Source organism: Camelus ferus, chromosome X, assembly GCF_009834535.1.
Source record: "Camelus ferus isolate YT-003-E chromosome X, BCGSAC_Cfer_1.0, whole genome shotgun sequence".
Classification (NCBI taxonomy): domain Eukaryota; kingdom Metazoa; phylum Chordata; class Mammalia; order Artiodactyla; family Camelidae; genus Camelus; species Camelus ferus.
This window is the reverse complement of record NC_045732.1, coordinates 90,143,087-90,168,977: the sequence shown is the minus strand read 5'-3', so window position 1 is coordinate 90,168,977 and position 25,891 is coordinate 90,143,087. Positions and strand designations below refer to the sequence as shown.

Below are 25,891 nucleotides of genomic sequence, written 5' to 3'. Positions count from 1 at the left end.
TCAGTGGTTCAGTCTATTAACGAGCCTATCAAAGACATTCTTCATTTCTATTATAGTGTTTTTGATCTCTAGAATTCACTTTTATTCCTTCTTAGTATTTCTTCCTGCTTACATTACCCATCTGTTCTTGCATGTTGTCTACTTTTTCCACTGTAGCCCTTAGCATATTAACCATTATTGTATAAACTCCTAGTCTGATAATTCAATATTCCTACCATATCAGATTCTGGTTCTGATGTTTGCTCTGTCTCCTTAAACTGTGTTTTTTGCCTTTTCATGTCTTGTAATGTTTTGTTGGAGGCCAGATGTGATGTACTAGGTAAGAGGAACCGCAGTAAATAGGCCTTTAGTAATACGGTGGTGAAGTATGGGGGCAGGGGAAGTGTCCTCAAGTCCTATGATAAGGTCTCAGTCTTTTGGTGGCTTGTGTCTCTAGCCTGTGAACTTCACCAGTCCTTCTCAGTTTTTTTCCTACCTTAGGTAGGACAGGACGGCTAGAGGGAGCTGGAGTAGAATATTTGCCTTCTCTTACGTATATTAGACTCTGATAAAACTCCAGTAGGTTAAGGTGTGGTAAAACAGACCTTGTTATGAAGAACAAAACGCTCTGGTGTATTTCCAAATGGCCACTTTTCCCTTCCCCCTTCTGAAGCACATGGGGAATTTTCTTCCTATCTTTATTGTAAGAACCTGGTAGGGCTACTGGAGGTAAAACTCACAAAAGTGTGGGTGTGCTCCTCTGTGACTAGGCACCCTTGTGTTTTTAACTTTCAGACTTGTCTGCGTGAGCCCCTAGCAATTCATCAATTCCAGCTCAAGTTTTCCTACCCTGCTACCAATTCCTGTGGAGGCTTCTGCTCATGGTTTTCTGGTCCAGCAAGTTTTGATGCTCAGTTGGTCAATCCATCTCTCCAGTTTTGGATGTAGCATTTTCCCCTCTGACCCCAATTCCTTGATAGATGTAAGAGACTTTTTTTTTTCCAGTTTGTTCAGCTATTTACTTCTTGTTAGGATGAAGTAATGACTTCCAAATGCCTAAAATGCTGGCCTGGAAACCAGAAGTCCTCTTTCTTCTTTTTTGATATAGGCATTCACAACTATTTACAATCTCTAAGCACTGCCTTAACTGCATCCCATAAGTTTTTTAAGGGCGTTTTCTATTTTATCTATCTCATGGTAGTGTCTAATTTCCTTTGTTGTGCTTTGACTTTCTGTAGGGCTTTACATTTCTATTCCATTGCTGGATCGATGTCACAGAGCACCGGTACCTCCAGGCCTGGAGATTTACGCGTACACCTTTAGGGAATAAGCACCCTCCCTGAGGAACAGAGAAACTGAAATAGACATGAGTGGCTGGGAGGAGGGGCTACAACTTAAGCCATCCTGAGGCCTGTGTCATTGTCAACCAAGGGTGATATTGCCTTTCAGAGGACATCTGGCAGTGTCTAGGCGCATTTTTGGTTGTCATACTGGGGTCGGGGTGGTGTGCAACTGATATCTGGTGGGTAGAGGCCAGGATGCTGCTGAACATCCTACAGTGCACAGGACAGCCCCACACAGCAAAGTTATCTGCTCTGGAATAGAAGTAGTGCTGCCATTGAGAAACCTGGTTTTTTTTAACCCCTTAAATTGATGAGACTGTTTCCCAGCTCACCCAGCACCTACCTGTACAGTGTCTCGCTACCTCTTCACAGTGGTCCCTGAGGCAGGTGAAATGTCACAATCTGAGATGAGGCAAGTGAAGCCTTAAAACTGAAGTGACCTGTCCGTCAGTAGCAGACCTTCTAGTCCAGTAGTTTCCCCTTAAGCCCACACTTACAGGGACCTCCACTTGCTTTGTCCACTCCACCTGTCAAAAGCTGTCATCATACACTGTCTTGTGAGTATACGTCAGGCACATTGGTAGGCTAAGGGGCTTCTCCTGGCCAAGAAGGCTTCCACTGTCTTGTTAGCACCCGTTCAACATCCCCCTCTGCAGATAGAGTAGAAACTCCCTAAGGGTGGCATGGCCTTTGGCACAGAGGAGGCACTCAGTAAATTTATGTTGAATGGATTAGGAGATATGAAAATGTGAGCTTGGTCGTCTCTAGGAGCTCGAAATGAAGGTTGTAGCTGCCTCCAGAAGTGGGGCTGCTGGGGAAAGAGAAATTGTGGACCAGTAAGTACGTTGGTTGTTTCGCCTAGGGGATTTTCATGTGATTATCATGAACAGTCCTGGTGAGGGCCATTTCCCTGGTTAAATTCCTCACATTGCAGCTTCCTTTTCTCCTTGAGATGTTCATACTAGCCCCTTTTACTTTGATTAAAATAAACCTTGCTAAAGTAAATGAACCCTGCTTGAAAATTCAGCGTCCTCAGATTTTGTCACCTAAAGGTCTTATCAAAAACATAACTTAAAAAAAAACTTTTTTGATGTTTGACATCAGTGATCGTGAAATTATCCTGACATTGAATCTAGGTCTTAAGGTAGATGGTCTCAATTTTCTCATCCATAAAATGGGAATGGTGAGCCTCTGTTAGCTGAGACCTTTCCCGGAGGTAAAATGATTTAAAGCACCTGAAAGCATGCTGAACTGTACTGTGTAAACGTCAAGGCCTTTCCAATTACGGGTAACTCTGAATATATGTGTTCGTGTGAGTTATGCAATATAACCAGTTGTGCCATTATTTAAGGTAGTTTGCTACAATGAAACAAAGTGCATTCAGATTTTGTGCTTCTTACTTACAGTGCTAACCTGAGTAAATAGGACTTTTTCCCCCTAATAATTTGGTTACAAGATCTAAAGATCTCTTTTACCTTGGACTTTCCTGACAATTACAATACCTTGACCTTTGTTTCTCCATAGGTGTTGCAGAACATCTTGGACACTGAAAAAGATTATGCTAAAGAACTTCAGTCTCTTCTTGTTACTTACTTAAGACCCCTGCAGTCCAATAACAAGTAAGATTTACATTGTAAACCCCTCGCTAAGTAAAGCAAGATAATAGAAGCAGATGGAGTCATTACTCTTATGTCACTGAATAATTGATTTTGCCCTTTAGAAGAATTTCCACAGATCACAGGTTGCCAAGAACATGGTCGAGGCAACAGAAATTATGCAAGATGTTGCTTTTGGAGAGCTTGGCTTTCTTCCTCTTCCGGCTGTGGAAGAGTTGAGCAGATCTGCATTTCTTTCTGTCAGTTTTTCTCTTGTCCATTTGAAAAGTGATACATCTGGTTTTACCTTCCCGAAAAAGGACTTGCTGGCGTTTTTATACAGAAAGCACGTACACTGGAAATTCTTGTGCTCCCTCTTTCCCATGCTCTGACACTGGACAGAGAGCGGTGGCATTTTGTGAACGTTCTTAAGAGCAATTCAAGCCAGTATTTCACCCAAGCAAATGGGAATGAGAAAGAGATGGTAAAATGCCTTTAAAAAGAAAATGTTCAAACTTTATTCTGGTTTTAGAAATCTGAAAGGCCTGAATTAAAAACTTAGTTTTCACCAAAGAAAATTCATTTGTGTGTGTGTGTGTGTGTGTGTGTGTGTGTGTGTGTGTGTGTGCTTGTAGGCAAGGTATATTTAACAAGTAATGACAGGGGGTGGGAATAGCTCAGTGGTAGAGCGCATGCTTAGCAGGCACAGAGTTCTGGGTTCAATCCCTAGTACCTCCATTTAAAAAAAAAAAAAAGAAAAAAACCCATAAAGGCTAACTGCATTTGTTTATGTTTTTGTTTTAATTGATGAAACTTTTCTGGAGATTTAGCAGTTGGTCCTTTAGTGGAGGATGGAAGCCTCCTCTTTTACCTCAGGAAGAATTGACTTTTGCCGGACTGTTGCCCAAACTGTTGGCTTCAGGCTTAACTAAGTTTAATGTATTTCGCTATTTTCTCCCTTTTTCTCAATCATGCCTACTTTGGCATAATGTCTTGGTAAAGTTCCCACTTGGTTATTTTCATGGCACTATGGGAATCTTACTTCAGTATGAAAAGACTTTGGATTCCTGTGTTTTGTAAGAGTTTAAGCGATCAACCACAAAGCGGCTTTTGTTATGATTATGTAAAACATGAAGTGCTGTGTGAATCATAGTTCTTAGAGCTGAATGGAACCTCAGTGAATCATTGGGTCTAGTGCCCTGGAAGAAATGACTGTCTCCATTGAATAAATAAGAAAACTGAAGTCCAGAGAGGCTTACTGCCCTCTTACTGGTATCACACGGCCAGTAAGTGGCTGGGCTGAACCCACCGCGTCTCCTGCCACCGAGTGAACTGTGGTTCCGTGTTCTAGAGGTGACAGGCAGGGGAGGAGAGGGAAATTCAGGTGGTAACCCTGGGAGCGGAGATGAGAAGACTTGATGAAGGAGTGACTGATTAGCAATCAAGAAACAGTGCAAAGAAAGGAAAGGAAGAGTCAGGGCAGAGATGGTGAGAGACCTGAGTCAGAACTGCACTGTTCCAGAGAAATTAAACATGCAGTTATAGTCAGTTTCAATTGGTTCTGCCGTGTAGACCCCAGAGGGATTTGAGCAAACCAGACTGTTGACTGTTTGACCCTGAAGGGTCCAGATAAGCCCACAGTCAGGTTCTTGCTGCTCTAGGAGAACAACAGCTCAGGAAACTGGCTCGAGGTTTCGCTTTTGACACCCATGAGAGGGGGTTTCCAGCTTGTGGTTCAGGAGGGCATCAGAGCAGAGGAAGTGGGAGCTTTCTCTCCTCTAGGGGTTACTGGTAACATCTGTTTGGGTATTCCTTTTCTTTGTCAGCAAAATTTACTCTCCTGGAAACCTTCCCCTAGTAGTATTATATTAAGGAGGAAGGGCAGGTGGCAGACATGGACCTTTTAAGTAAATCTTCAGCACAATTTTCTCTCAGAAGGTGGTTGAGAGCATGGACTCTGGAGCTAGAATGTTTTGGTTCAGATTCTGGCTTCAGCATTCACTGGCATCATGACTTTGATTTGCTTAACCTCTCTGTGCCTGCGTTTTCTTATATGGAAAATGGAGACAGCAATAGTACCTACCTCATAAAGGTGGTGTGAGGTTAAAATGAGTTGTTATTTGTAAAATGTTTACCTAAGTGTTAAGCACTATGTTAGTATGTTAGTGTAAGTGCCGTTATTGTTTTCATCACCTACAATTTGGTAGGGGAAGAAGGGATGAGAAAATTCTGAGTGCAGAGGCCCTGGAGAAAATTGATCAGTTTGCCTTTGACTCCATTCCATTCCAAAAACAAACAAACAAACAAACAAATCAGTACTATTTCCTTCCCTGCTAATCCCTCTCAAGATTTCCTTTAGTTGATTTATGAGCATTTTAATATAAGAGAAGCTGGATTTTGTTCTTTTTCCCTGTGCCATGTATAATATCTTTCAGTTAGTTTCCCAGCTCCTCTAGAGGAGAGTACTCAAAAGTTTTTACACTTATTCCCAGCTATGATGTATTCTACCCAGTTAGATATTTAGATATATTTTTTGAAGTATAATTGACATATGATGTTATATTAGTTTCAGATGTACAGTGTCATGATTCGATATTTGTATATATTGTGAAATGATCACAATAAGTCTAGTTAACATTCATCATCATACATAGTTACAAAATTTTTTTTCTTATAATGAGAACTTTTAAGATCTAGTCTCTTAGCAACTTTCAAATATGCAGTACAGTATTATTAACTTTGGTCACCATGCTAGACGTTACCTCTCCGTGACTTAACTTATTTATAATTGGAAGTTTGAACCTTTTGACCCCTTTCACCTACTCCACCCAGCCCTCCCTGCACCTTTGACATCCACCAATCTCTTCTCTGTAGATGCTTAGATATTAATATTAAGCCCTTGTCATTCATTTACTCTGCTTTGTAAAATACCTAAATATCCCTTATAAACATTCATTTTTTAGGATCATTATTCTAATTATAGAAAACAGAAATCAAGGAAAGACGCTTTAGAAAGTTGCTTAAGACCACAGAGTTGGTGTAAATTGCGAAGCAAAAGTTATAAATAGAGGAACTGCTTTCCTTGTCCCATTTGCCAGTTAGTAGAGCAAACTCTCCACTAACTAGACTAGAGGTAGATAACTAGTCATCCTCAAGTCCTCTTCACTGAAACTACATATCTACTATTTTCAGTCTGAGTACTGTGGAGTTTACATCTTTATTGGGAAACTTCGAGGAAGTATGCACATTTCAACAGACTCTCTGCCAAGCCTTGGAAGAATGTTCAAAGTAAGTATCACATATTGCCATTAGGATAGGCAGCAACATTGTTCTTTGTGTGTTTTGTTTTCCTTTGAACTGATATTTTAGATACGGGAACTTTATATGTATGCATTTATTACAACTTTGATAGATTGTCCCAGTACAGAGGAAATATACAAAGTGGTGGTATTCACAGTGTCAGACCACTAGTTACATATCAGGGCTCTACATTTAGTCAATTATTTCTAACTTTATTTAAAAATCATATCAACAAATAAGGTCTAAATTGACCATAGATGATGCCTTTGTCATTGATTAGATATTTTTCTTTTGTATGTTGCCAATTACTTGGAAAAGTTACTCAGATTATTCATTCAGTTCCACGAACTTATTCTTCTCTTTTAATCACTCCTGGTATCATGTCTACTGTATTAGCAGTTGAAACACATAGAAAGTGGGGAAAGGAAAGATGTATCTTTTATTTTTAAATTTTATTTATTTATTTATTTTTTTATTTATTTAAACAGAAGTATAGTCAGTTACAATGTGTCCATTTCTGATGTACAGCACAATTTCCCAGTCATGCATATACATACATATATATTCGTTTTAAATTTTGGAAAAGTGTATCTTTATGTGAACACAACACATCCTTGATGGCTAGCTAGATTGTTGAGGTTGTTCACCTTCATAGTGCAGAATGAACTGTAATGATCATCAGGCAATATATTTCTGGAGCAAGATTAATTTTCCAAGCAGTGGATCTCAGAGAAATTGGTACCTTTCATCGTCTTTAGGGAAATTGGGGCAATTGCCTGTTTCTTGAGTTTTATGAGACCCAGGTGGTTGTCCAGGGAGAAGATGGTGAGAGCCCCCACTAAAGAGACCTGAAGAGCCACTCCAAATGGTGAGAGGGATCCGGATTATTGCTATGGCAAGATGATTACTAAGTGAGAAGAGCAGATTACTAGCTAGATTTGTAATATTTGTTTTCTATTTTATAGAGAAACATGAAAGTCCAAGGAATATGCCAAAATTGTTACACTAGATATGTCTGAATGGTGGAATTCTGAGTAATTTTTTTTCTTTCTTGTGCTTTTCTGATTTTTCTACAAAATGAAAATGGGTAGCTTGTAATCTTAAAAATCTGAAGGTTACCTTGCTTAGCAACCACCAGGCCACCAAGACTACACAATAGTCCTTTGTGATGTGTCATTTTTGATTTAATTAGTTTTATCTGTACTTGAACTTCATATAAATTAACCAAGAGTATTTTTAGTGTGCCCAGCTAAATTTGAATATTATCATTTGAATAAGTACCTTAAAAAAACCCTATTAATTCCAATTAGGTAACTGGCCCTATGTATTAGAGCTGTGTTTGGTGGCTAGAGATTAAAGCCATGGACAAGAACTTGCATTTCATAGATAGAATGGTTATAATATAGAAGTTTTTTTTTTAACTTTGGCAAAAGAATTCAGAAGGTTTGCATGTTGCCGGGTTTAATTGGAATCATCTTCCTTTATCCCCTGTGTCCTATTTCATATTTTTGTGTTTCACCTGTTTTGCTTACAGATTTCCAGAAAACCAGCACAAAGTAGGTGGTTGTCTACTGAACCTCATGCCTCATTTTAAATCTATGTATCTGGCTTACTGTGCAAATCATCCTTCAGCTGTAAATGTACTCACCCAGCACAGGTAAATCGTTAACATTTCCTATGTTTAGCTATTTTGCAATGATATCCCTTCCTAGGACCACCTTATTTGGAAATCTAAGGTGTCCAGCTGAGCTCTTGATTATCCCCATTCATTGTACCAGGAATTGATTCATTGTTATATGGATTGATTGTCCAGTAATGCAACAAATAATTTACTCAGCACCTACTATATGCAAAATCCTGTAGTAGTTGATGGGGGTACAGTAGTGAACAAGGAAGAGCAGGTCCCTCCCCTCATGGAGCATAGACTCTTGAGGGAAATAGACATGAAATTAAGCATTGTGAACATGTTGTATTAGAAAAGGGTAATTAAAAGGATACTGTGAGACTTTGAACGTGCTATCAACTTAGCGTGGGGTGAGGGAAGGGTCAGGGAAGGCTTTCTTGAAGTAAAATTCTATTTAGATCCAGCCATCTCCTGTCCCAGTGAATGTTTTATCCGAGTTGCTGACAGAGGTAAACTGCCTAGATTCGTCTCTTTTACTCTCCCTTTTTTCTGGTAGCGGAAGTCTCAAGCAGTAATAGGGCTAAAATATAGCTATCAACAGGGAAACCAATACTGTGAGCTGTGTGTCAGGTACTTTAAGCAAAGGTCTCTGGTGATAATTATATATGATACATTGTTTCAGATTCATGGAGAACAGCAGAATAGTCTCTTCTTTAACAGTCCTTGCAAGGGACCCAGATAAGTTCACATCTCTCCTACCCTTTCTTGCCCTCTGACAACTCATCCTTGACACCTGCTCTGCTGCATCTGGGCCAGAATACTGTAGGATAGACTTGAAGACACAGTTTTGACTTTGAAACTGTGTGCTAGAAATCCAGGTGGGACAGTAGAAAGAACAACACATAGAGGCTCTTAAGACTGAACTCGGAGACGAGATTCAGAACAGACATGGATTCTGAAGGCGGCTCAAGACTGAAAAGATGATTCTTCCCTTAATCTGGCCAGACTTGAACTCCCAGCACCAGGCTAGATCACTAGTTGACACCAAACCTCTGGAGTGACAGAAAATTTGGTTTTGCCCTGGTTCATTCATTAGGAGCTGTGTTAGCTTTATAGAGCTGTCACATAAGGGCATTTTAAAGGTAAGAGTTCAATAGGTCCTACTTGAAGGTCAATTTTATTCCCCTGGTTAAAGCTGTGAACTCTGGTGGAATAGCAAATATGGAAGTTGCAGTTTAAAGAAAGAGAAGCCATGACTCTGGATTATTTAGGCAAGTGGCTGAATTGCTTAGAGCTCACATTAGCTAAGAATAACACTGACAATGTGCCAGGCACATGATGTAAAAGCCTTTGAGGGAGTTACTATTATTACCATCACTGCTTTACAGATAAGACATTGGAAGGTTAAGTAATCTGCCCAAGAACTCATAGCTGTTAAGTGGTTGAGCCAGAATTAGAATCCAGGTCTATCAGACTTCTAAAAAAAATGTTTTTATTCAGACATGTAGTTCACCTACAAACAAAATAATCTAAATGCAAAGTTAAAGAATTATAACAAAATGAATCCCCATGTATCCACTACCCAACTTAAGAAATAAAATGTTACCATTTCCTTTCTTATATAACAGCTTTATTGAGATATAATTTACATACCATACAATTCACCCATTTAAAGTGTACAGTTAAATTAGTTGTAGTGTATTCAGCTGTGCAACCATCACCACGTTTGATTTTAGAACATTTTCATCATTCCCCAAACAAACTCATACTCCTCAGCAGTCACTCCCCATTGCCAGCCCAAAGCAACCACTAAAATACTTTTTGTCACTATGGATTAGCTTATTTTGAAAATTTCATTTAAGTGGAATCACACAACATAGACACCTAGGAGTGAAATTGCTGGGTTATATGGTTAACTCTATGTTTCACTTTTAGAGGAACTGGGAGACTGTTTTCCAAAGTCAAAGTGATTGCAGCAATTTATATCCCTACCAGCAATGTGTGAGGGTTCCATTTTCTCCATATCCTCACCAACATTTGTTATCATCAGTCTTTTTTTTTGATGATGATACGTTTTATTGAATTTCAGACCAGTCTTTACGATTATAGCCATCCTAGAGGGTATGAAGTGATACCTCACTGTGACACTGATTTACATTTTCATTATTGGCAATTGGTGTATCTTCATTTGGGGCACTGTCTAATCAGATCCTTTGCCTATTGTTAAATTGGGTTATTTGTCTCATTATTGAGATATGATTCACATACCATAAAGTCACCATTTTAAAGTGTACAACTCAGTGGTTGTTAATATATTAGGTTGTGCAACCCTCACCACTATTTAGTTCCAGAACATTTCCATCACCCACAAAGAAACCCAAAACCCAGTAGCAGTATTCTCCATTTCTCTAGTGGCTAATGATGTTGAACATCTTTTCCTGTGCTTGTTTTTATTTTAATATCTTCTTTGGAAATATGTCTGCTCAAATCCTTTGCCCATTTTTAGGTAGGTTATTCATCTTTTCCTTGTTGAGTGGCAACCATTTCTTTATATATTTTTTATATACTCTTAGTAGGTGTTTGATTTGCAAAAAATGTCTCCCATTTTATACCATTTTTTTCATTGTCTTTTCACTTGCTTGATGGTATCTTTTTTTTTTTTTTGAGTAAAGGTAGATTTATTTAGAGATACATCAAAAGGCAAGAGAAAGGCCACGAGGTGTGGGGGTTGGGTGCTTAGATTAGAGTAAAAGTAAGTACACACTCCACAGACAGAGGGAGAGAGAGGGGGCGGCCATGAGGCGCTGTGTTGCCAGTTTTTATGGGCTCAGTGGCTTCATATGCTAATACGTGGAAGGCCCAGTCTAAGTAGCCTGGGGAAGGGGCTGGGATTCCCAGGAAGTTGGCCGTTTCCCACTCTTTAACCTTTTGTGGCTAGCCTTGGGACTGTCATGGCGCCTGTGGGCACGTTATTCACCATCTAATAGATTACAGTGGGTGTATAATGAAGCTCAAGCTCTGCTAGAAGTCAAATCTCCCACCGTCTAGAGCCTCAAGGCCTACTGGGGGCTGAATCTTTTGCCATTCTGGTGGTAACTGTTGTGTTGTTCCTTGAATGGCTGTGACTTGCCCCCTTCCTGTCTCATTCCCCCCTCAGAGATTTTACTCCCATAATCTTATGGGGGTGCAGAGGGGCGACGGTCCGTCTTCTGAAACTACTTCCATGCTGAGTAGGGGCGTTGATCCTGCCTATTAGGGAGTAAAAAATTTCTGAATGTCTAGTCTAGGGGCCCCAGGGGCAGGACAGTCTTTTGTGTTTGTGTCCAAGGGCTGAGGGTGTGGGCTGGAATCCTCGCACAGCCAGCATCTAATGTGGGGCTGCTGTAACCCACTGTTTCCATTGACTTCTGATGAATTTTCTTAAAGATGAGACACCTTTGTAACAACAGTTTAACAGTCTGTAATGACAAAAAGACTTAAAGGGCATGGTTAAACATCTGTAATTGATAAAGAGACTTGTTTGTAATTACTAGAATCATGGCTGATTATATTTAACTTAACATATTAAATAATCTTAGTTAACTTAATATCTAAGATGCCTCTGGTTTTCTTTAAAGCATCTCAAAGTTAGCTGGAGCTACAAAGAATTTTCAGAACTTGCTAAATATTTAAAATCCTGATTATGCATGAAACTTTTTTAGTATTTTTTCACAAAACTCTTACTAAAAACATACATCTTACTTTCCCATTGTATACTGAAATATTTCTTATTTTAGGAGCTTTAATTACATATATTATAATTTTAACCCTTAAAAACTTTTAATCTCTGGCAAAAACCAAGAAGCAAGCAACTGTGAATTGGTTGTCATATCACCGTTTCTTGACTGGAAACTTACATTTTAGTTTTTTTCTCCTAAGGCAAAGGTAGATAACCTTAGACCTGCCCAGCAATTAATGTTTTAATATTTTATAAATGACACAGATAGCCAGTGAAGTTTTAAACTTCGTTTCAAGTTTTAAGTACCAAAATTTGGAGACAGTTTTAGATAGATATTTTAAAAATAAAACTCCTATGAAGTTTACCCCAAATCTCTTATTTGTTTACTTTTTTAAAAGTTTTTTTTACATAGAGTTACTTTTTTGGTTGACAAATTTGTAACAGATAAAATAAAGTCTTGTTTGCCCTCTAGTAGGCCTAAGCACAACAGAAGTATTATACTTAACGTTGATGTCTGTAAAGACATGTTTATATTAATTAAACCAACAAGGTTAAGCGAGCTTTAATACCAATACCAGTACTGAACACTTTTTAGATAACATGAAACTGGAATTTGTTTTGGCCAGTTTTCTCTATGTTTGAGTATTTATATAAGTACCTAATTTCCTATAAGCCAATTAAAGAGCTCTTTTACCATTTAATTTTGCCAATACCATACATCTGTGACATATAAACCAGACACCTTAGAGTTTTCATTTTAAAGTTTTAGTCATGAATCAGATATAACTAAGTAAAACCCATTAGCTACAAGAAGTTGGATTTAAACTGGGTTTTTGGCAGATAGAACAAATCAAAGTTGTCCATCTAGATGGCTAAGCCTTTGTACAAATATTTATGAAAAGGAGACAAAATTTTTAGTTGTCCTTAACAAATTAAGTTTCAAATTATTCCCACCCACCCCTTTTTTTTGGAGATTTATATTTTAAAAAGATGGTGAGATCAGAGTTCCCTGAGAAGACAATGTAGAATATTTGTATCTCAAAAGCATAGGAAGTCAAGTTTCTCCTAGAAAGACTTTGTTTTTTTAACACCAGAAAAAAAAATATTTTCTCAATACTTTTCTCTTAAGATTGTCTTGTCTCTTAAGTATTGGTAGGCTTTGTATCATTTTTGGAGCCACACCTCTGGTCCTGTAAAGACTAGATTTGTAAACCATTTAGCTTAGGTGAGACTTTTCCAAAATATTTTTATTAGGCTCCGAATATCAGCTATGGTCAGTTTAGTCCAACTGATGGCCTCCCATTTGGCCATCTAATTATGAACACTTTTGAGGAGCCTTCCTGGGTTTGAGAAGTTTTTTAATTAAGGTTCTTGGTTCGGCCCTTGATCTGAAGAGGCTTGCCTACAGCCTCACGTGGTCCCATTTCTGATGATAACCTGACAACAGAAGCTCTGTCAGGGACCTCGGTTTCCCAGACAGCAGGGTTCACTTGAGAAACAATATGGGGGACAGATAGACCTCTTCTGGCTTGGGACTGAGGCAGGCTCCCAAAGCCAAGAGTTGACATTTTTTTTTGGTGCGTGTCTTTCATGTAAGGGTCTCCGAATTGGAATTTACTGAGCAAGTAGGTCCCTTTCCAACAAGGGGACGGAGCACTCAGCCACCAGCAAAAACTGATGTGTAAAAGCCAATTTTTTAGTAAGCACTTGGTTTGGGGCCTTCAATTGACCCCCGTTATTACACAGGCTTGGGAGGACAGGGGTTCAGGGAAATCAGTCAGCATGGAGTAGGCGGCTCCTGTATCTAATAAAGAGACAACTTTTTTACCTGCCATGTCAAGGGTTACCCGAGGCTCCTCTGGAGAAATGACCAGGTGGCCTGTGGGAGCCAGGGAGGGTCCCGGGCCTCGTCAGTCTTCAATCATCTCAGCCATCATTGGTTTGGGAGCCCCAAGCCCCCTTCGGGACTGAGGGCAGTCCCACTTCCAGTGGCCTTTTTGTTTGCATGTGGGGCAGGGTCCTGGTGGACTTTCCCCATACATGGGGCATGTTTTTTAGTGGCCCTCCTGGCTGCACTTAACACGGGTTCCTTTTTGGTGAGACAGTGGCCCTGATCCAGGCATCCTAGATCCTGTCCTCACCGTGGGTCTCTGTGGAGGGTAACCCCGAGGTGGTGCAGGGATGAAGGCTGCCGCTAAGAATTGTGCCTTTCGCTGTTGTCCCTGGATCCTTTTTGCCTCTTCAACCCTGTCTCTGTTGTTAAATACTCCAAATGCCAGCTCCACGAGCCAATTCCTGGGGGTCTGGGGTCCCACAGCTGCCTTCTGTAATTTCCTCCTGATGTCTGGGGCCGACTGAGTGATAAAATGGGTGTTTACCAGGACTTCCCCCTCAGGGGTCTCAGGGTTAATATTAGTATATTTTCTAAAGGCCTCCACTAAGTGGCCCTGGAAGACGGTCAGATTTTCATCTTTTCCCTGTTACTTCTCTCACTTTGTCATAGCTGAAGGGCTTAACAACGCACTTTTTCATCCCCTCTACGAGGCAAGTTACCGTATAGTTTCTGTGTTCAAGCCCTCTACCTCCCTGGTGGTAGTTCCAGTGGGGGTCTTGGTCAGGGACTGCATCCCCCCGCCTCGGTAAGGCAGATTTTATGTCCCTGGTTGCAGACAGCCAGTTCGTCGGCACACAGTGGAGCTGTGCCGAGGATCCGGCTTTTTTCCTCGAAAGTGCAGCAGTTTGAAAGGAGGACCTGTAGGTTCCCCCAGGTCAGCTCATAGGCCGTTGTCAGCTTGGCAAATTCATCCATAAACCTACTGGGGTCCTCAGAGAAACGTCCAAATTTCTCCTTGCAAGTAGCCAAATCGGTCCTAGAAAAAGGGACATGAACTCTGATTGTTCCTCCATCACCGGCTGGCACTTCCCTTAAGGGGCAGAGTTTGCTGGTAGGAGGTTGGTAGGTGGCCCCACTTCGAGTAGTGCTGGCAGGAGTTTCCTCTGGTGACGGAGATGAGGACGACTTCCCCTCAGAGTTGAGGGAAGTGGGACTCCCTGGCTATGGACACTGGAGAGCTGGACCCATAAGGGGGTCATCTGAAACAGAGAGCTCCTGTGGGGGGAGACGCTTTGAGGGCACGCGAGCCAGGCATACCCGGCAGGAGTTTCCTAGATCTGGGTTTTGGGACAGGGTCAGGAACATTTGGGTGTATGCCCCCCCCCCGTTTACCTCCTCTTTTACAAAACAGATCTAGCTGTAAAGATGGTATTGTAATTTAATAACCCATTATTTGGCCAGACCTCTTGGTCCCCTAGTTTGTATAGGGGCCATGCAGTATTACAAAGGAAAATTAACTCCTTTTCCCTCAAACTATCCTGTTTAAACTTTTCCCAGTTAATTAATGCGCATCCTAGCGGGGAGTCCTTTGAGATACTTGTAGTTGTCCCCATTTTGGTTAGGATGTCCTGTCCATGAGCCTGAGGTGGCTCCTTTGGACTAGTTAATGAAAGGAGCAAGGGCCAGTGGGAGAAAATGTGACTAGAGTCCCAGGGTCTAAATCCTTTAGAGGGAAGGAGCAGACCTAGGTCCTGAGACAGCTAAGCCGATTACCTTCTATGAGAGAAGGGGAAACAAAATAGCTTCAAAAGGTAGAAATCTAGGATGAAACAGGAATGCTATAGCCACAGCGCTTCCTAGACCAGAGATCCTTAGGCCCCCTGAGGGAGTGCCCACCTGCAACTCCCACTCAGGGGTATAACGGAACTGACACCCTGCCCAAGGGTGCAAGAAACTGCGACCCGTGAAGACAGCGCTCGCCAGCACCTCTCGCTCAGGGGTGCTTAGACCTTTGACCCCACCGAGGGGTGCCAGAAACCTCGGTCCACAAGGGGAGTGCCTGCCCGCGACTCCCGCCTTCGGATCCAATGAGGCCCTGCACCGCGAGGACGCTCGGGGAGGGCTGGGCCGCAAATTTTTAAAGGGGAACTCCCGGAGTCCCCTAATTTGGGCCCCCTCTCGCAGTTCCGGCCTCCTGGAACTGGACCAAGATCGCACAGAGAAGAGGAATTGGGCTCAAGGAACCACAGAGGGGAGTCCGAAGAGAGAGAGCGATAGAGGAGAGAATGAGAAAAGGTGGAGGGGAGAAGAGCCTTGGGCACGGTGGGCTCCTTCACGGCTAGAGAGCTGGTCTCTGCCAGATCCCGCAGGCAGCGTCAGCTGCCACCTAAGGGCTACTTGGATCTGCACGGCGCGGGAGAAACCCCCTGCCACCCTCCGAAGAGAGGGGAGCCGTAGCCCAATAGGCGGATCGAGATGATGCCCTTTGAGCCCCATGTCTTTATGTAAATGCCCCATGTTGGGCGCCAGAGAGATGATGCAGGAAAAACGGGTGTGGGGCGTGAGGAGGGCCGTGTCCCAGGCTTCGGTTGAGCCCCTGGGACGTGCCCCGCCAAGGGTGGGCCCTTGGCTTCGCGCAGGAAAGAATTCAAGTGTGAGCCACCATTGAGTAAAGGTAGATTTACTTAGAGATACATCCAAAGGCAAGAGAAAGGCCACGAGGTGTGGGGGTTGGGTGCTCAGATTAGAGTAAAAGTAGATACACGCTCCATAGACAGAGTGCGGGCCGGCTCTGAAGGAGGAGGGAGCCACTGATGGTATCTTTTGAAGTACAAACGTTTTCATTTTAAGTTTAATTTTGATAATGTCTAGTGTATCTATTTCATCTACTTTGCTTGTATTTTTAGTGTTATATCTAAAAAACCGGTGCTTAAACTAGCTTATGAAGATTTATGCTTATTTAAGAATTTCATAGTGTCAGCTCTTAAATTTAGTTCTTTAATCCTTTCTCAGTTAATTTTTACATGTGGTGTGTGGTAGGGGTCCAATTTCATTCTTTTGCATGTGGAAATATATAATTGAGTCTTCTTTTTTAAATCCACTTTGACAGTCTCTATCTTTTAATTAGCATAATTAGACCATTCATATTTAAAGCGATTATTAAAATAATCGGATTAATATCTACCATGTTTGTAACTGTTTTCTATTTATTGTAGTTGTTCTTTCTTTACTAGCCCCCTTTTACTGCCTTCTCTGGTTTTAGTTAAATATTTTACATGAGTTCATTTTCTCTTCTTTCTTAGCATATTATACTTCTGAAAAAATTTTAGTGATTTCCCTAGAGTTTTTAATATCCATTTACAACTAACTAATCTAACAGCACTTTCACATAACATTTTACCATTTCACATGTAGTGCAGGTACCTTACAGTAAAGTAGTCTCAATTTTTCCCCTTCATCTCTTATTGTTCTCATTAATTCCATTTATCCACAAGGTAAGATTACTCAAATACTGTTGCTATTATTACTTGGAATAGTAACCTATTAGACTTATGAAGAATAATAAAAAGAAAAGATTTTATTTTACATGCATTTATTATTCTCTGACACTCTTCATTTTTTATATAGATCCAAGTTTCCTTCTCTCTAAAGTATTCTTTTAACAATGTTTGCATAGAAGGTGTACTGGTGACAATTTCCCTCAGTTTTTGTTTGCCTGAGAAAGTTTTATTTCACCTCCACTTATTTCCTTTTATTTTTATTGTGATAAAACAAATAAAATTCTATCAAATTTTTTAGATTTCACATATAAGTGATATCATAAGATATTTATCTTTCTCTGTCTGGCTTACTTCACTTAGTATGATAATCTCTAGGTCCATCCATGTTGCTGCAAATGGTATTACTTTATTTTTTATGGCTGAGTAGTATTCCGTTGTATAAATACACCACAACTTCTTTATCTAATCATCTGTTGATGGGCATTTGGATTGCTTCCATGTCTTGGCTATTGTAAATACTGCTTCTATGAACATTAGGGTGCAGGTATCTTTTCGAATTAGAGTTTCCTCTGGATATATGCCCAGGAAGGGGATTGCTAGATCATATGGTAACTCTGTTTTTAGTCTTTTAAGAAACCTCCAGACTGTTTTCCATATTGGCTGCACCAATTTACATTCTCACCAACAGTGTAGGAAGGTTCCTTTTTTCCCACACCGTCTCTAGTATCTATTATTTGATGATGGTCATTCTGACTGATAAAAGGTGATACCTCATTGTAGTTTTGATTTGCATTTCTCTAATAATTAATGATGTTGAGCATCTTTTCATGTGCCTATTAGCCATGTGTATGTCTTCATTGGAGAAATGTCTATTTAGGTCTCCTGCCCATTTTTTGATTGGGTTGTTATGGATATTGAGTTGCATGGGCTGCTTGTATATTTTGGAAATTAAGCCCTTGTGGGTTGCATTCTTTGCAAATATTATCTTCCAGTGTGTAGTTTGTCTTTTCATTTTGTTATGGTTTCCTTTGCTGTGCAAAAGCTTGTAAGTTTGATTAGGTCCCATTTATTTATTTTCACTTTTATTTCTTTTGCCTTGCGAGACTGATGTAAGAAAATATTGCTATGATTTATGTCTGAGAATGTTTTGCCTACGTTCTCTTCTAGGAGTTTTATGGTGTCATGTGTTATATTTAAGTCTTTAAGCCATTTTGAGTTTATTTTTGTGAATGGTGTGAGGGAGTGCTCTAACTTAATTGATTTCCGTGAGGCTGTCCAGCTTTCCTAGCACCGCTTGCTGAAGAGACTTTTTTCTCCATTGTATTTTGTTGCCCCCTTTGTCAAATATTAATTAACTGTAGGTGTGTGGGTTTATTTCTTGGGCTTTCTATTCTAGGGGTAGTTTTTATTTTATTTTATTGTTTGTTGAGGCGGGAGGTAATTAGGTTTGTTTATTTATTTATTTTTAGAGGAGGTACTGGGGATTGAACCCAGGACCTCATGCATGCTAAGCATGCGCTCTACCACTTGAGCTGTACCCTCCCTGCTAGGGGTAGTTTTTTGAGGCCAGTCTTTGAAGTTTGTCCTGGCACGTCTTAGCACTTCGTAGCTGTCTCTTTCCCTGGGTCTCTAGTGACCAGCCGGCCTATTGTGTAGCTTGTTGCTCTTAAGTAAGAGAAGCTACCAGCCTCCTCTTATTTGCTTACCACCCAAATCTTCATTGTTTTTCCAAGAGCCCTCAGGCTTGAATTTCCTCACACTGTTTTTCAACCCATTCCTTTGAGGAGAGCTTCAGAGCCTCCTCCCCCACCCGGGCAAAGTCTTTGAGCCACCACTCCGGGTGCCGGGTGCCGGGCAGTGCAGTGGCCTCTGGTCTTCTCTGCTGACCTCTCCCAGCACAGGACCTCCATCCTACGAGTGAGCTGGGGTCAGGGCGCTATGGCGCCAGTATTTTTCAGCCTGTTGCTCCTAGGGTAGAGCATCCTCCCTGTGTGCAGGGGCCGAGCGGAGAAGGAAGCTTCCATTCCACCTCTCAGCCACTCTCACCGGGAACGCAGCCGAGGTAGGCCCGTGAGCTCTGGTGTCCTGGGGCCCGGAGCTGAGGGGGGAGGGAGGCCTGTGCTCTTGTCCACGCTTGCCTGGCGGAGCTTCTGCCGAGCTGAGCTGGGAGGAGGGCGGGACGGAGCTAGCAGGTCCTGGCTCAAATACCACCAACTCTCCTTGTTCTTGCTGAGTTTTAGAATATTTTGTTGAATAACTGCTTTCTTTATCTACCGGATGCCACTGGGACACTTTCTAGAGACTTTCAGTGGTTGTTTCGATAGGTTCCAATATCTCTGCTTGTTTCCGTAGGGAATGGGTCAGGCTGGGTCCACTCCTATCTCAGCCTAAACTTTTTTTTTAACCACTTTTATATTGTCTCAGTTTACAATTCTGTCACTTAGAAGCTGTGTTACCCAGAGTGATTCACTTAATCTTTAAGCCTTAATTTTCTCACTTGTCAAATGAGGCTAAAACCACCTACCTCGCAGGGTTGGTGTGAGGCTTCAAGGCAATAACGTATACAAAGTGTCCGGCACGTAGTACAAGGTAGTTGCCACCACTGCTCACTTCTACTTGATCCATCTTCTACCAGCTCCTAGTTGTTTTTTAGAAAAAAATTACACAATATTTCAGGCATACAAAGAACAGAGATAAAGTACACCCACGTACCCAGCTGAAAGAAATTAAAGCTGCAATGGGAGTCTTGGATTTAGTTCCCAACATTTCCTGCTCCTCCCTCCCTCACTCGAGGGAACTGCAGTCCTGAATTTATTTTTATCAGTTCCAGGAATGTTTTTATACTTTACTACTAATCTTCAATAAAGAAAAAAAAAATAGTTCAGAGGCATTTTTCCCGTGATGGATAAACATCCTGTGTGGATAAGGGTAAGTTTCTTAAAAAAAAAAAAGAGATCCCCTTCATGTTAGCTCACCATTTATATGAGCACAGTCTTTTCCTTTTGATCAGAGAATAACAATTCCGGATGAATGCCAGAAAGAAATGGTGTACCTCAGATGGCAGATTTTTGCAGTGTTCAGAGAATTTTCTGTGGTAATTCTATGTGTAAGTGCTACTGACTGCATTTACCCACATTAGGAGTTTTATTTATAAATAACAGAGTAGTGATTCCTTCAAACATTATGATTTAAAATTTGGTCCACGGTTAATGGAAAGATTCCCAGCTTTGAGGGGGAATTATTATACCCTGTTGGCTTGATTTGGGCTAGTGATGTTTTTTGAGAATTTTATAATATCCCTTGAAATGATAGAAGACTCACTGGAGTCTCATAGAACTGAATTTTTATCTTAGTGGTGTATTTACATGTAAGGGAGGAAAATTAAATTAAAATACTTGGGATTCTCCGATGTGCTTCTACATCTCAGCCATTTTATATACATCTTTTAGTAGCTTATGCTGACACACTAGAGGCAAAGCGTAGTTGAATGAGATTTGCAGCAAAATCAGAACAAAATCTTGTTTTGTATGACGGTTTCAGCTGAAACAGGGACATTGGCGGATTTCTGCTAAAGCTGTAGGTGCTTAGTAGCAGGAAAATCACTGTGAGTTCCGAGCAAGCCAGTCAGGTGTACTTTTTCATTTCGGCCAGCAGGTGGCAATATCACACTAGGAATGCTTGTGACGATTGGCAGTGAATTGACATGAAGCCTGAAAAGTGTATGATTGTGTGTTGGTGCCTTGTTAAAAATGCAGTAATGCGTTATCTGAATTTGGATATATAAGCAGACCCCAACCTTGATATTGTTCCCCGTATTTACATATATCTGAATGACTACCCCAGTCTTTTGCTCTCCTCTGGATGAGATCTTTTGGGATTTCCCCTGTCTCTCCCCTTCTAGCTTGCGAATGTAGCTCTTGTTTCTTCCTGGGAGTAGTTCACCCTTACAAAAAGCACACTTCTCTCCTGTGCTTCGATGTGGCATCTATCTTTTTCACGAGGGAGAGGTAGCCCTCAGGCAGGTCTGGACCTTACTTCCGTCTCTATGACAGTGACTACCACCACCACCATGTGTACATTTCCTCTTGTTAGTTTTATTCACCCTCCGTTTACCACTGTTGTCAGCAGTGAAGACTTTAAGAAAAACCCAGCGCTGTGTACTTGCTTCCGGGACAAAGAGCATAGGAAAAATTATGAGACTAGATTCTGTTCTGTTTCTGTCTTTGAGCAACCGTGGAAGGGCGCAAGTGAGACTGGTCACAAACACAAAGTGGTGGGGACACAAAAGAAGCAGCCGCTTAGGCTCTGGGACTGGATAAGTCAGCAGCATACTGGGATTTTCCACTGGCCGGAAGCCCAGCCTCCCAGTTCTTCCTGCCTCACCCCTCAACTCCCCAACTTTCCAGACCACAGTGATTCCCACGGGAGGCTACTGCGGAGAGAGTGAGACAAGAAGGGAGAAGTATCTGATCCCTTTCTAGCTGCTTTCAGTAGCATCATCATCATTTCAAGCAGAAATCTATGCAAAGATTCTACAGGAACATCGTTATATGAGACAGTTAAGCCCTGTCATGGTATTATAATGTACAATAATTTTCTTGAGTTTTCCAGCTCAACCCAGAATATACTAGAGCCCCATCCACCATGCATTCTTTAAGTGTATGTTGAGTTTCAAACAACATCCAGACATTGAAAACTACTTCTGCTGTATCACATCACATATACAGAACATGTTAAACTTGAAAAGCATTTCAAACAGGCTGTGTAAAATGAAAAGCTGCTTTTTAAAGATTGTTTTTTGGTATAATGATACATATTTGTGTATTATATTTGGGTATAACCATATCAATTGGTGCATTCAATTTATTTGTGTAAGTAAAATGTGTCTCTTAGGATCTAATGGGCAGTGGCTTTATAAAACAGTTTTATTCTTTTGTTACACTAGTAAAATGTTATTTTTCCCCCAAAGCCAATGTTTTATTCTGAGATAGTAATCTCATGTGGTCTTTAAAATTTTTTTTTAAATTCTTGTATAATATTTAACAAGCCTAGAAGTTAGAATGCCACATGGGAAGTAATAAAGTACACATTAGCATTTGCTTTTAATGGCTGTAAGCCTCGTATCAATTACAGTAGAATGTTGAGGATGCGGGCAGTTATTTAGTCATGGAAAGGAAAAATAAGACTTGTTTACCAAATTGAAAAGAAATTAGGAAAGCGATTTTCTCAAAATTACGTTTCTACTCAAATGCACTCTCCAGCTGCGAGTGATTTTCCCAATTATATTTTATATGTGATGAATTTTTTTTTAAGTCTAAGCCAAATCTGATCCAGAGGCAAGCGGTTATACTCACCTAGGTGTTTCCTAGTCACTTGCATCAAGCACCATTTCTTGTGGAAGCTCTCCCTGCATTATTTGAATCAGCTCAGCTCCCACCCTCCTTTTCTTTCATGGTTTAGACCTCAGAGATGGCCCAAGCCATCACTGTCCACCTTGAGCATCAGACTGTCGTGATTTCCATCAGACCTGGATATGAACTCCAGCCTAGCTATGTGCTTACTTTTACTCGCCCTTCCTGAGTCTCATGTTTCTCATCTGTAAGATGAGGATAACACTTGTGTTAAAATGTTGTTGTGACTATTAAACAAAGATGGGTGCATGCAAAGATCTTAGCATGAAACAGTAGCCTTATAAACCCCAATATTTAAGCTTCACAATTTTAGGAGGAAGTAGGTTTTATCTCTGTTTTACGGATGAGTCAGCTGAGGCTGATAACTGATCCAGGGTCACCAGATCTGTTTCATGGTTTCAAGTCCAGGGCACTTCCCTCCCTTGGCGGCTTCTGGAGCAAGACTGTAAAAATGGATAAAATAATCAGGATGGATTGTTAGATGTGACCACTCAGAGGAGATCTCGCTTCCTTGGAGACAGCGATTCCCAGCCCTTTTGCCCTTTGACCTACTAGTGATTCTGTGTGACTCAAGGTTGCTGGTACAATAGCTGAAACTCCCTTTTCTCTACTGTTCACAAAAGCCCGAGAAGAGGGAGACTGTCTATAATAGGGGTAACTTGCAACCTCCCCATCCCTAAACCCCCTAGTATTTTATCACCGATAGCAAGTTTCTTTGACCACATTTTACAACTTACTGCAACACGCCACAGTTGGGAACCGCTGCATAAGATGTGTTTTAGAGAGAATAAGTAGGTCATTTTGTGGTAGAAGGTTCCTACTGGAGACTGATGAGAAAGATTGATGGGGCCAGTGGGAGTCTAAGAAGTTAAGACTTGAGCTTGCAGGCAATCAGAGGTTCTTGGGTAGGAAAGGCACAGGATTTTTTTTTTTGAAGTGTAGTCAGTTACAAGGCATCAATTTCTGGTGCACATCATAATGTCCCAGTCATGCATATATATACATATATTCGTTTTCATATTCTTTTTCATTAAAGGTTAATACAATGTATTGAATATAGTTCTCAGGCACAGGATTAAAATAGTGGTCTGCAGGGTGGTTCAGAAGCCAGGAAGCCTGGAAGCTAGGAAGTCCGCTGGACTGTTGAAGTGAACCAGATGGGATGACATGAAGGTCCGAACTAAATCATTGGCAATGGGAATAAAAAGGAGCAAAAAGACACAGGAAGGCTTGTGACTGATTGGATTTGCATGGGCGAGCAAGAAGGAAAAGGGATCAAGTGATAAAGCAGAAGTTTCAAAATGTGCTGTCAGTTAGGCAGCAGATTTCTTTCTTTAATTCTATTTTGCATAAATGTATATTACAGTGATCTTGCAGCCCAAGACTCAGTATCCTGCTGGTGGAAGGGAGACACTCCAGAGGATGCTGAAGGGCAGAGAAAACCCAAGCTTAGACCCAGACATTTGCAGGACATAGTTCTGAAGATACTAATAGTCTTTTTTTTTTTTTTTTTTTTGAGCCGAGTTGTTTGGGTAGCCTGCTGCACTGTTTTCAGATCCTAGGCTAAGTGACTTTGTGGTTCGTCATACAAACGTGCTGCTATCTGAATTTAGGACTTGATTCTGGAGCATTACAAGTGGGTGTCCTGGTGTTAAGGGAGCATTTGGTGAGTTACTACCCTTGGCATCTCACCAGCCAATAACTAGAATGTTTACAGTGACTAAGAAAAGATTTTTTCAAACCTAACATTGAGGTCATTTGATAGGTTGTATGCCTTGGGTCCAGGGGTACAGGCTCCTTAAGGGCAGGGACTTTTGTTTTCTTCCTAGCTGTATCCCCAACAGAAAACAGAGATCTGTCACTTAGTAGATGCTCAATAAATCATCGTTGGATGAGGAGATGAAGCCAGGGGTCATGAGTGTCATCACCGTAGCCTGGTGCCACGCGCCATGCTGATTGCATAGGAGGAGCTGGAATAAAGGTTTATTGAATTGAGTTGAAATATATTGGACAGCATTTGGGCTGGTGATACAAAGTTTCATTTGATTTCCTGTTTTATGAAATAGAGTACAAGAACATTCAGCTGAGAATTCTTTCCATGAACTATTAAGCAGTAACAAAACTGTATTCGTTCTTTTGCTAGTGATGAGCTGGAACAATTTATGGAAAACCAAGGTGCAGCCAGCCCAGGTATCCTCATTTTAACAACAAGCCTCAGCAAACCATTCATGCGACTGGAAAAGTATGTTACTCTCTTACAAGAGTTGGAACGGCATATGGAGGTAAGGAAAGGCAAGCTTTTTTAAGCTTGTGTATGAAGTCTGGGCCTCTGCTCTGGAGGGAACAGCTGGTCTGCCTCCAAATTAGCCTTGCAGCGGAGTTCAGAAAAAGCCTTGGTTTCAAAATTTACTTGATCCAGGCTTCCCTCTTCCCAGGCTTTTAGTTTTCCTCTTTATGCAGTAAAATCAGAAGGGGACATTCTTTTTTTTTTCTTCCAAGATTTTTTACTTTCTAATTTATTTTTTCCAGCTTCATTGAAGTGTGATTGACCAATAAAAATTATATACACTTAGGCTGTACAACATGATTTTTTAAAGGTGTACAATGTGATGACTTAATATACATATACATTGTGAACTGTATCAAGGTACTTAACACATCCATCACTTCACATAGTTACCATTGGATTTATGATAAGAACACTTCAGTTCTACTCTCTTAGCAGCTTTCAAGTGTACAATACTGTGTTATTAACTATAATCATCGTGCTGGACATTAGATACCTAGAACTTATTTGTCATGTAACTGAAAGATACCCATCCTTTACTATGAAATACTCATGGTCACTCTCCCTCCCCTGACTTCTCCGTCCTGTTGCTTCCCTCAAGTCTCTCCTAGCTTGTTGACTTAGGTTTTCTTCTGCCCTCTCATCTGTAGATGGTGGTTCAATCAAACTCGGCCCAGAAATCTGTTGCTCTGATATATGAACCAACTTTATTGTGGGAGATAAAACAAAACAGTGTCAGAAAATGTAAAGAACAGTTTTCATTGTAGACAGAAGTGTTAATCCCTAGAGCACTTCGGTCATTCAGCTTTCTGACTCTGGATTACAATGGAAGAGTCTGGTATTTCCTTACAGATGAACAAATGGGTCCAGTATGAGTTTCTCTCCCTCTGCATCCATCTGTCTACATCAAAGCTACCTCACATTTTTGTTTAGAAAGTTAGAGTTTACTTGCAACGGCTGTTAACATAGCTCTCATCTTTGGTAACTATTAAGATTTGCAGTGAGGCATGAGAATTGAATATTTTTGCTTCAAGAGACCCAATCCTCGTATTAAAAACCAATTGACAGGGATAGTTTCTTGAGCTGTTGGTGTGCGATCGCGCGTGGGGGACTGAGGCGTGGGTGGGAGAGGAGGGCTCACTGGGTGAGGCTGCCTCTACCCGACCTGCTCTTCCTGTGTCTGGGGAAAGGTTTTGAGGTTTTAAAGGGTTTGATTATCTTTAAAGAAAAAAGGTTGCACACTGCCGGTCTTGTCAGCATTTGTAAGGATTGAAAGCGTGCACTCTGAGCGAAACCGCAT

The 25,891-nt window shown here is 41.0% G+C and overlaps 1 protein-coding gene across 8 annotated transcripts in view; it reads left to right on the top strand.

The window, feature by feature from the left end:
- The window catches only part of ARHGEF6 (Rac/Cdc42 guanine nucleotide exchange factor 6), a 95,439-nt gene that overhangs the window by 49,014 nt on the left and 20,534 nt on the right, over positions 1-25,891 (top strand). For all 8 annotated transcript variants that reach the window (XR_004318240.1, XM_032475832.1, XM_032475834.1 and 5 more), the window contains 4 exons: positions 2,847-2,941; positions 6,110-6,205; positions 7,752-7,874; positions 24,448-24,586. Coding sequence is in view for 7 of the 8 variants with exons in the window: in XM_032475832.1 (XP_032331723.1) it covers positions 2,847-2,941; positions 6,110-6,205; positions 7,752-7,874; positions 24,448-24,586 (453 nt within the window). In the remaining variant the exon portion in view is untranslated. The remainder of the gene's footprint in view (positions 1-2,846; positions 2,942-6,109; positions 6,206-7,751; positions 7,875-24,447; positions 24,587-25,891) is intronic.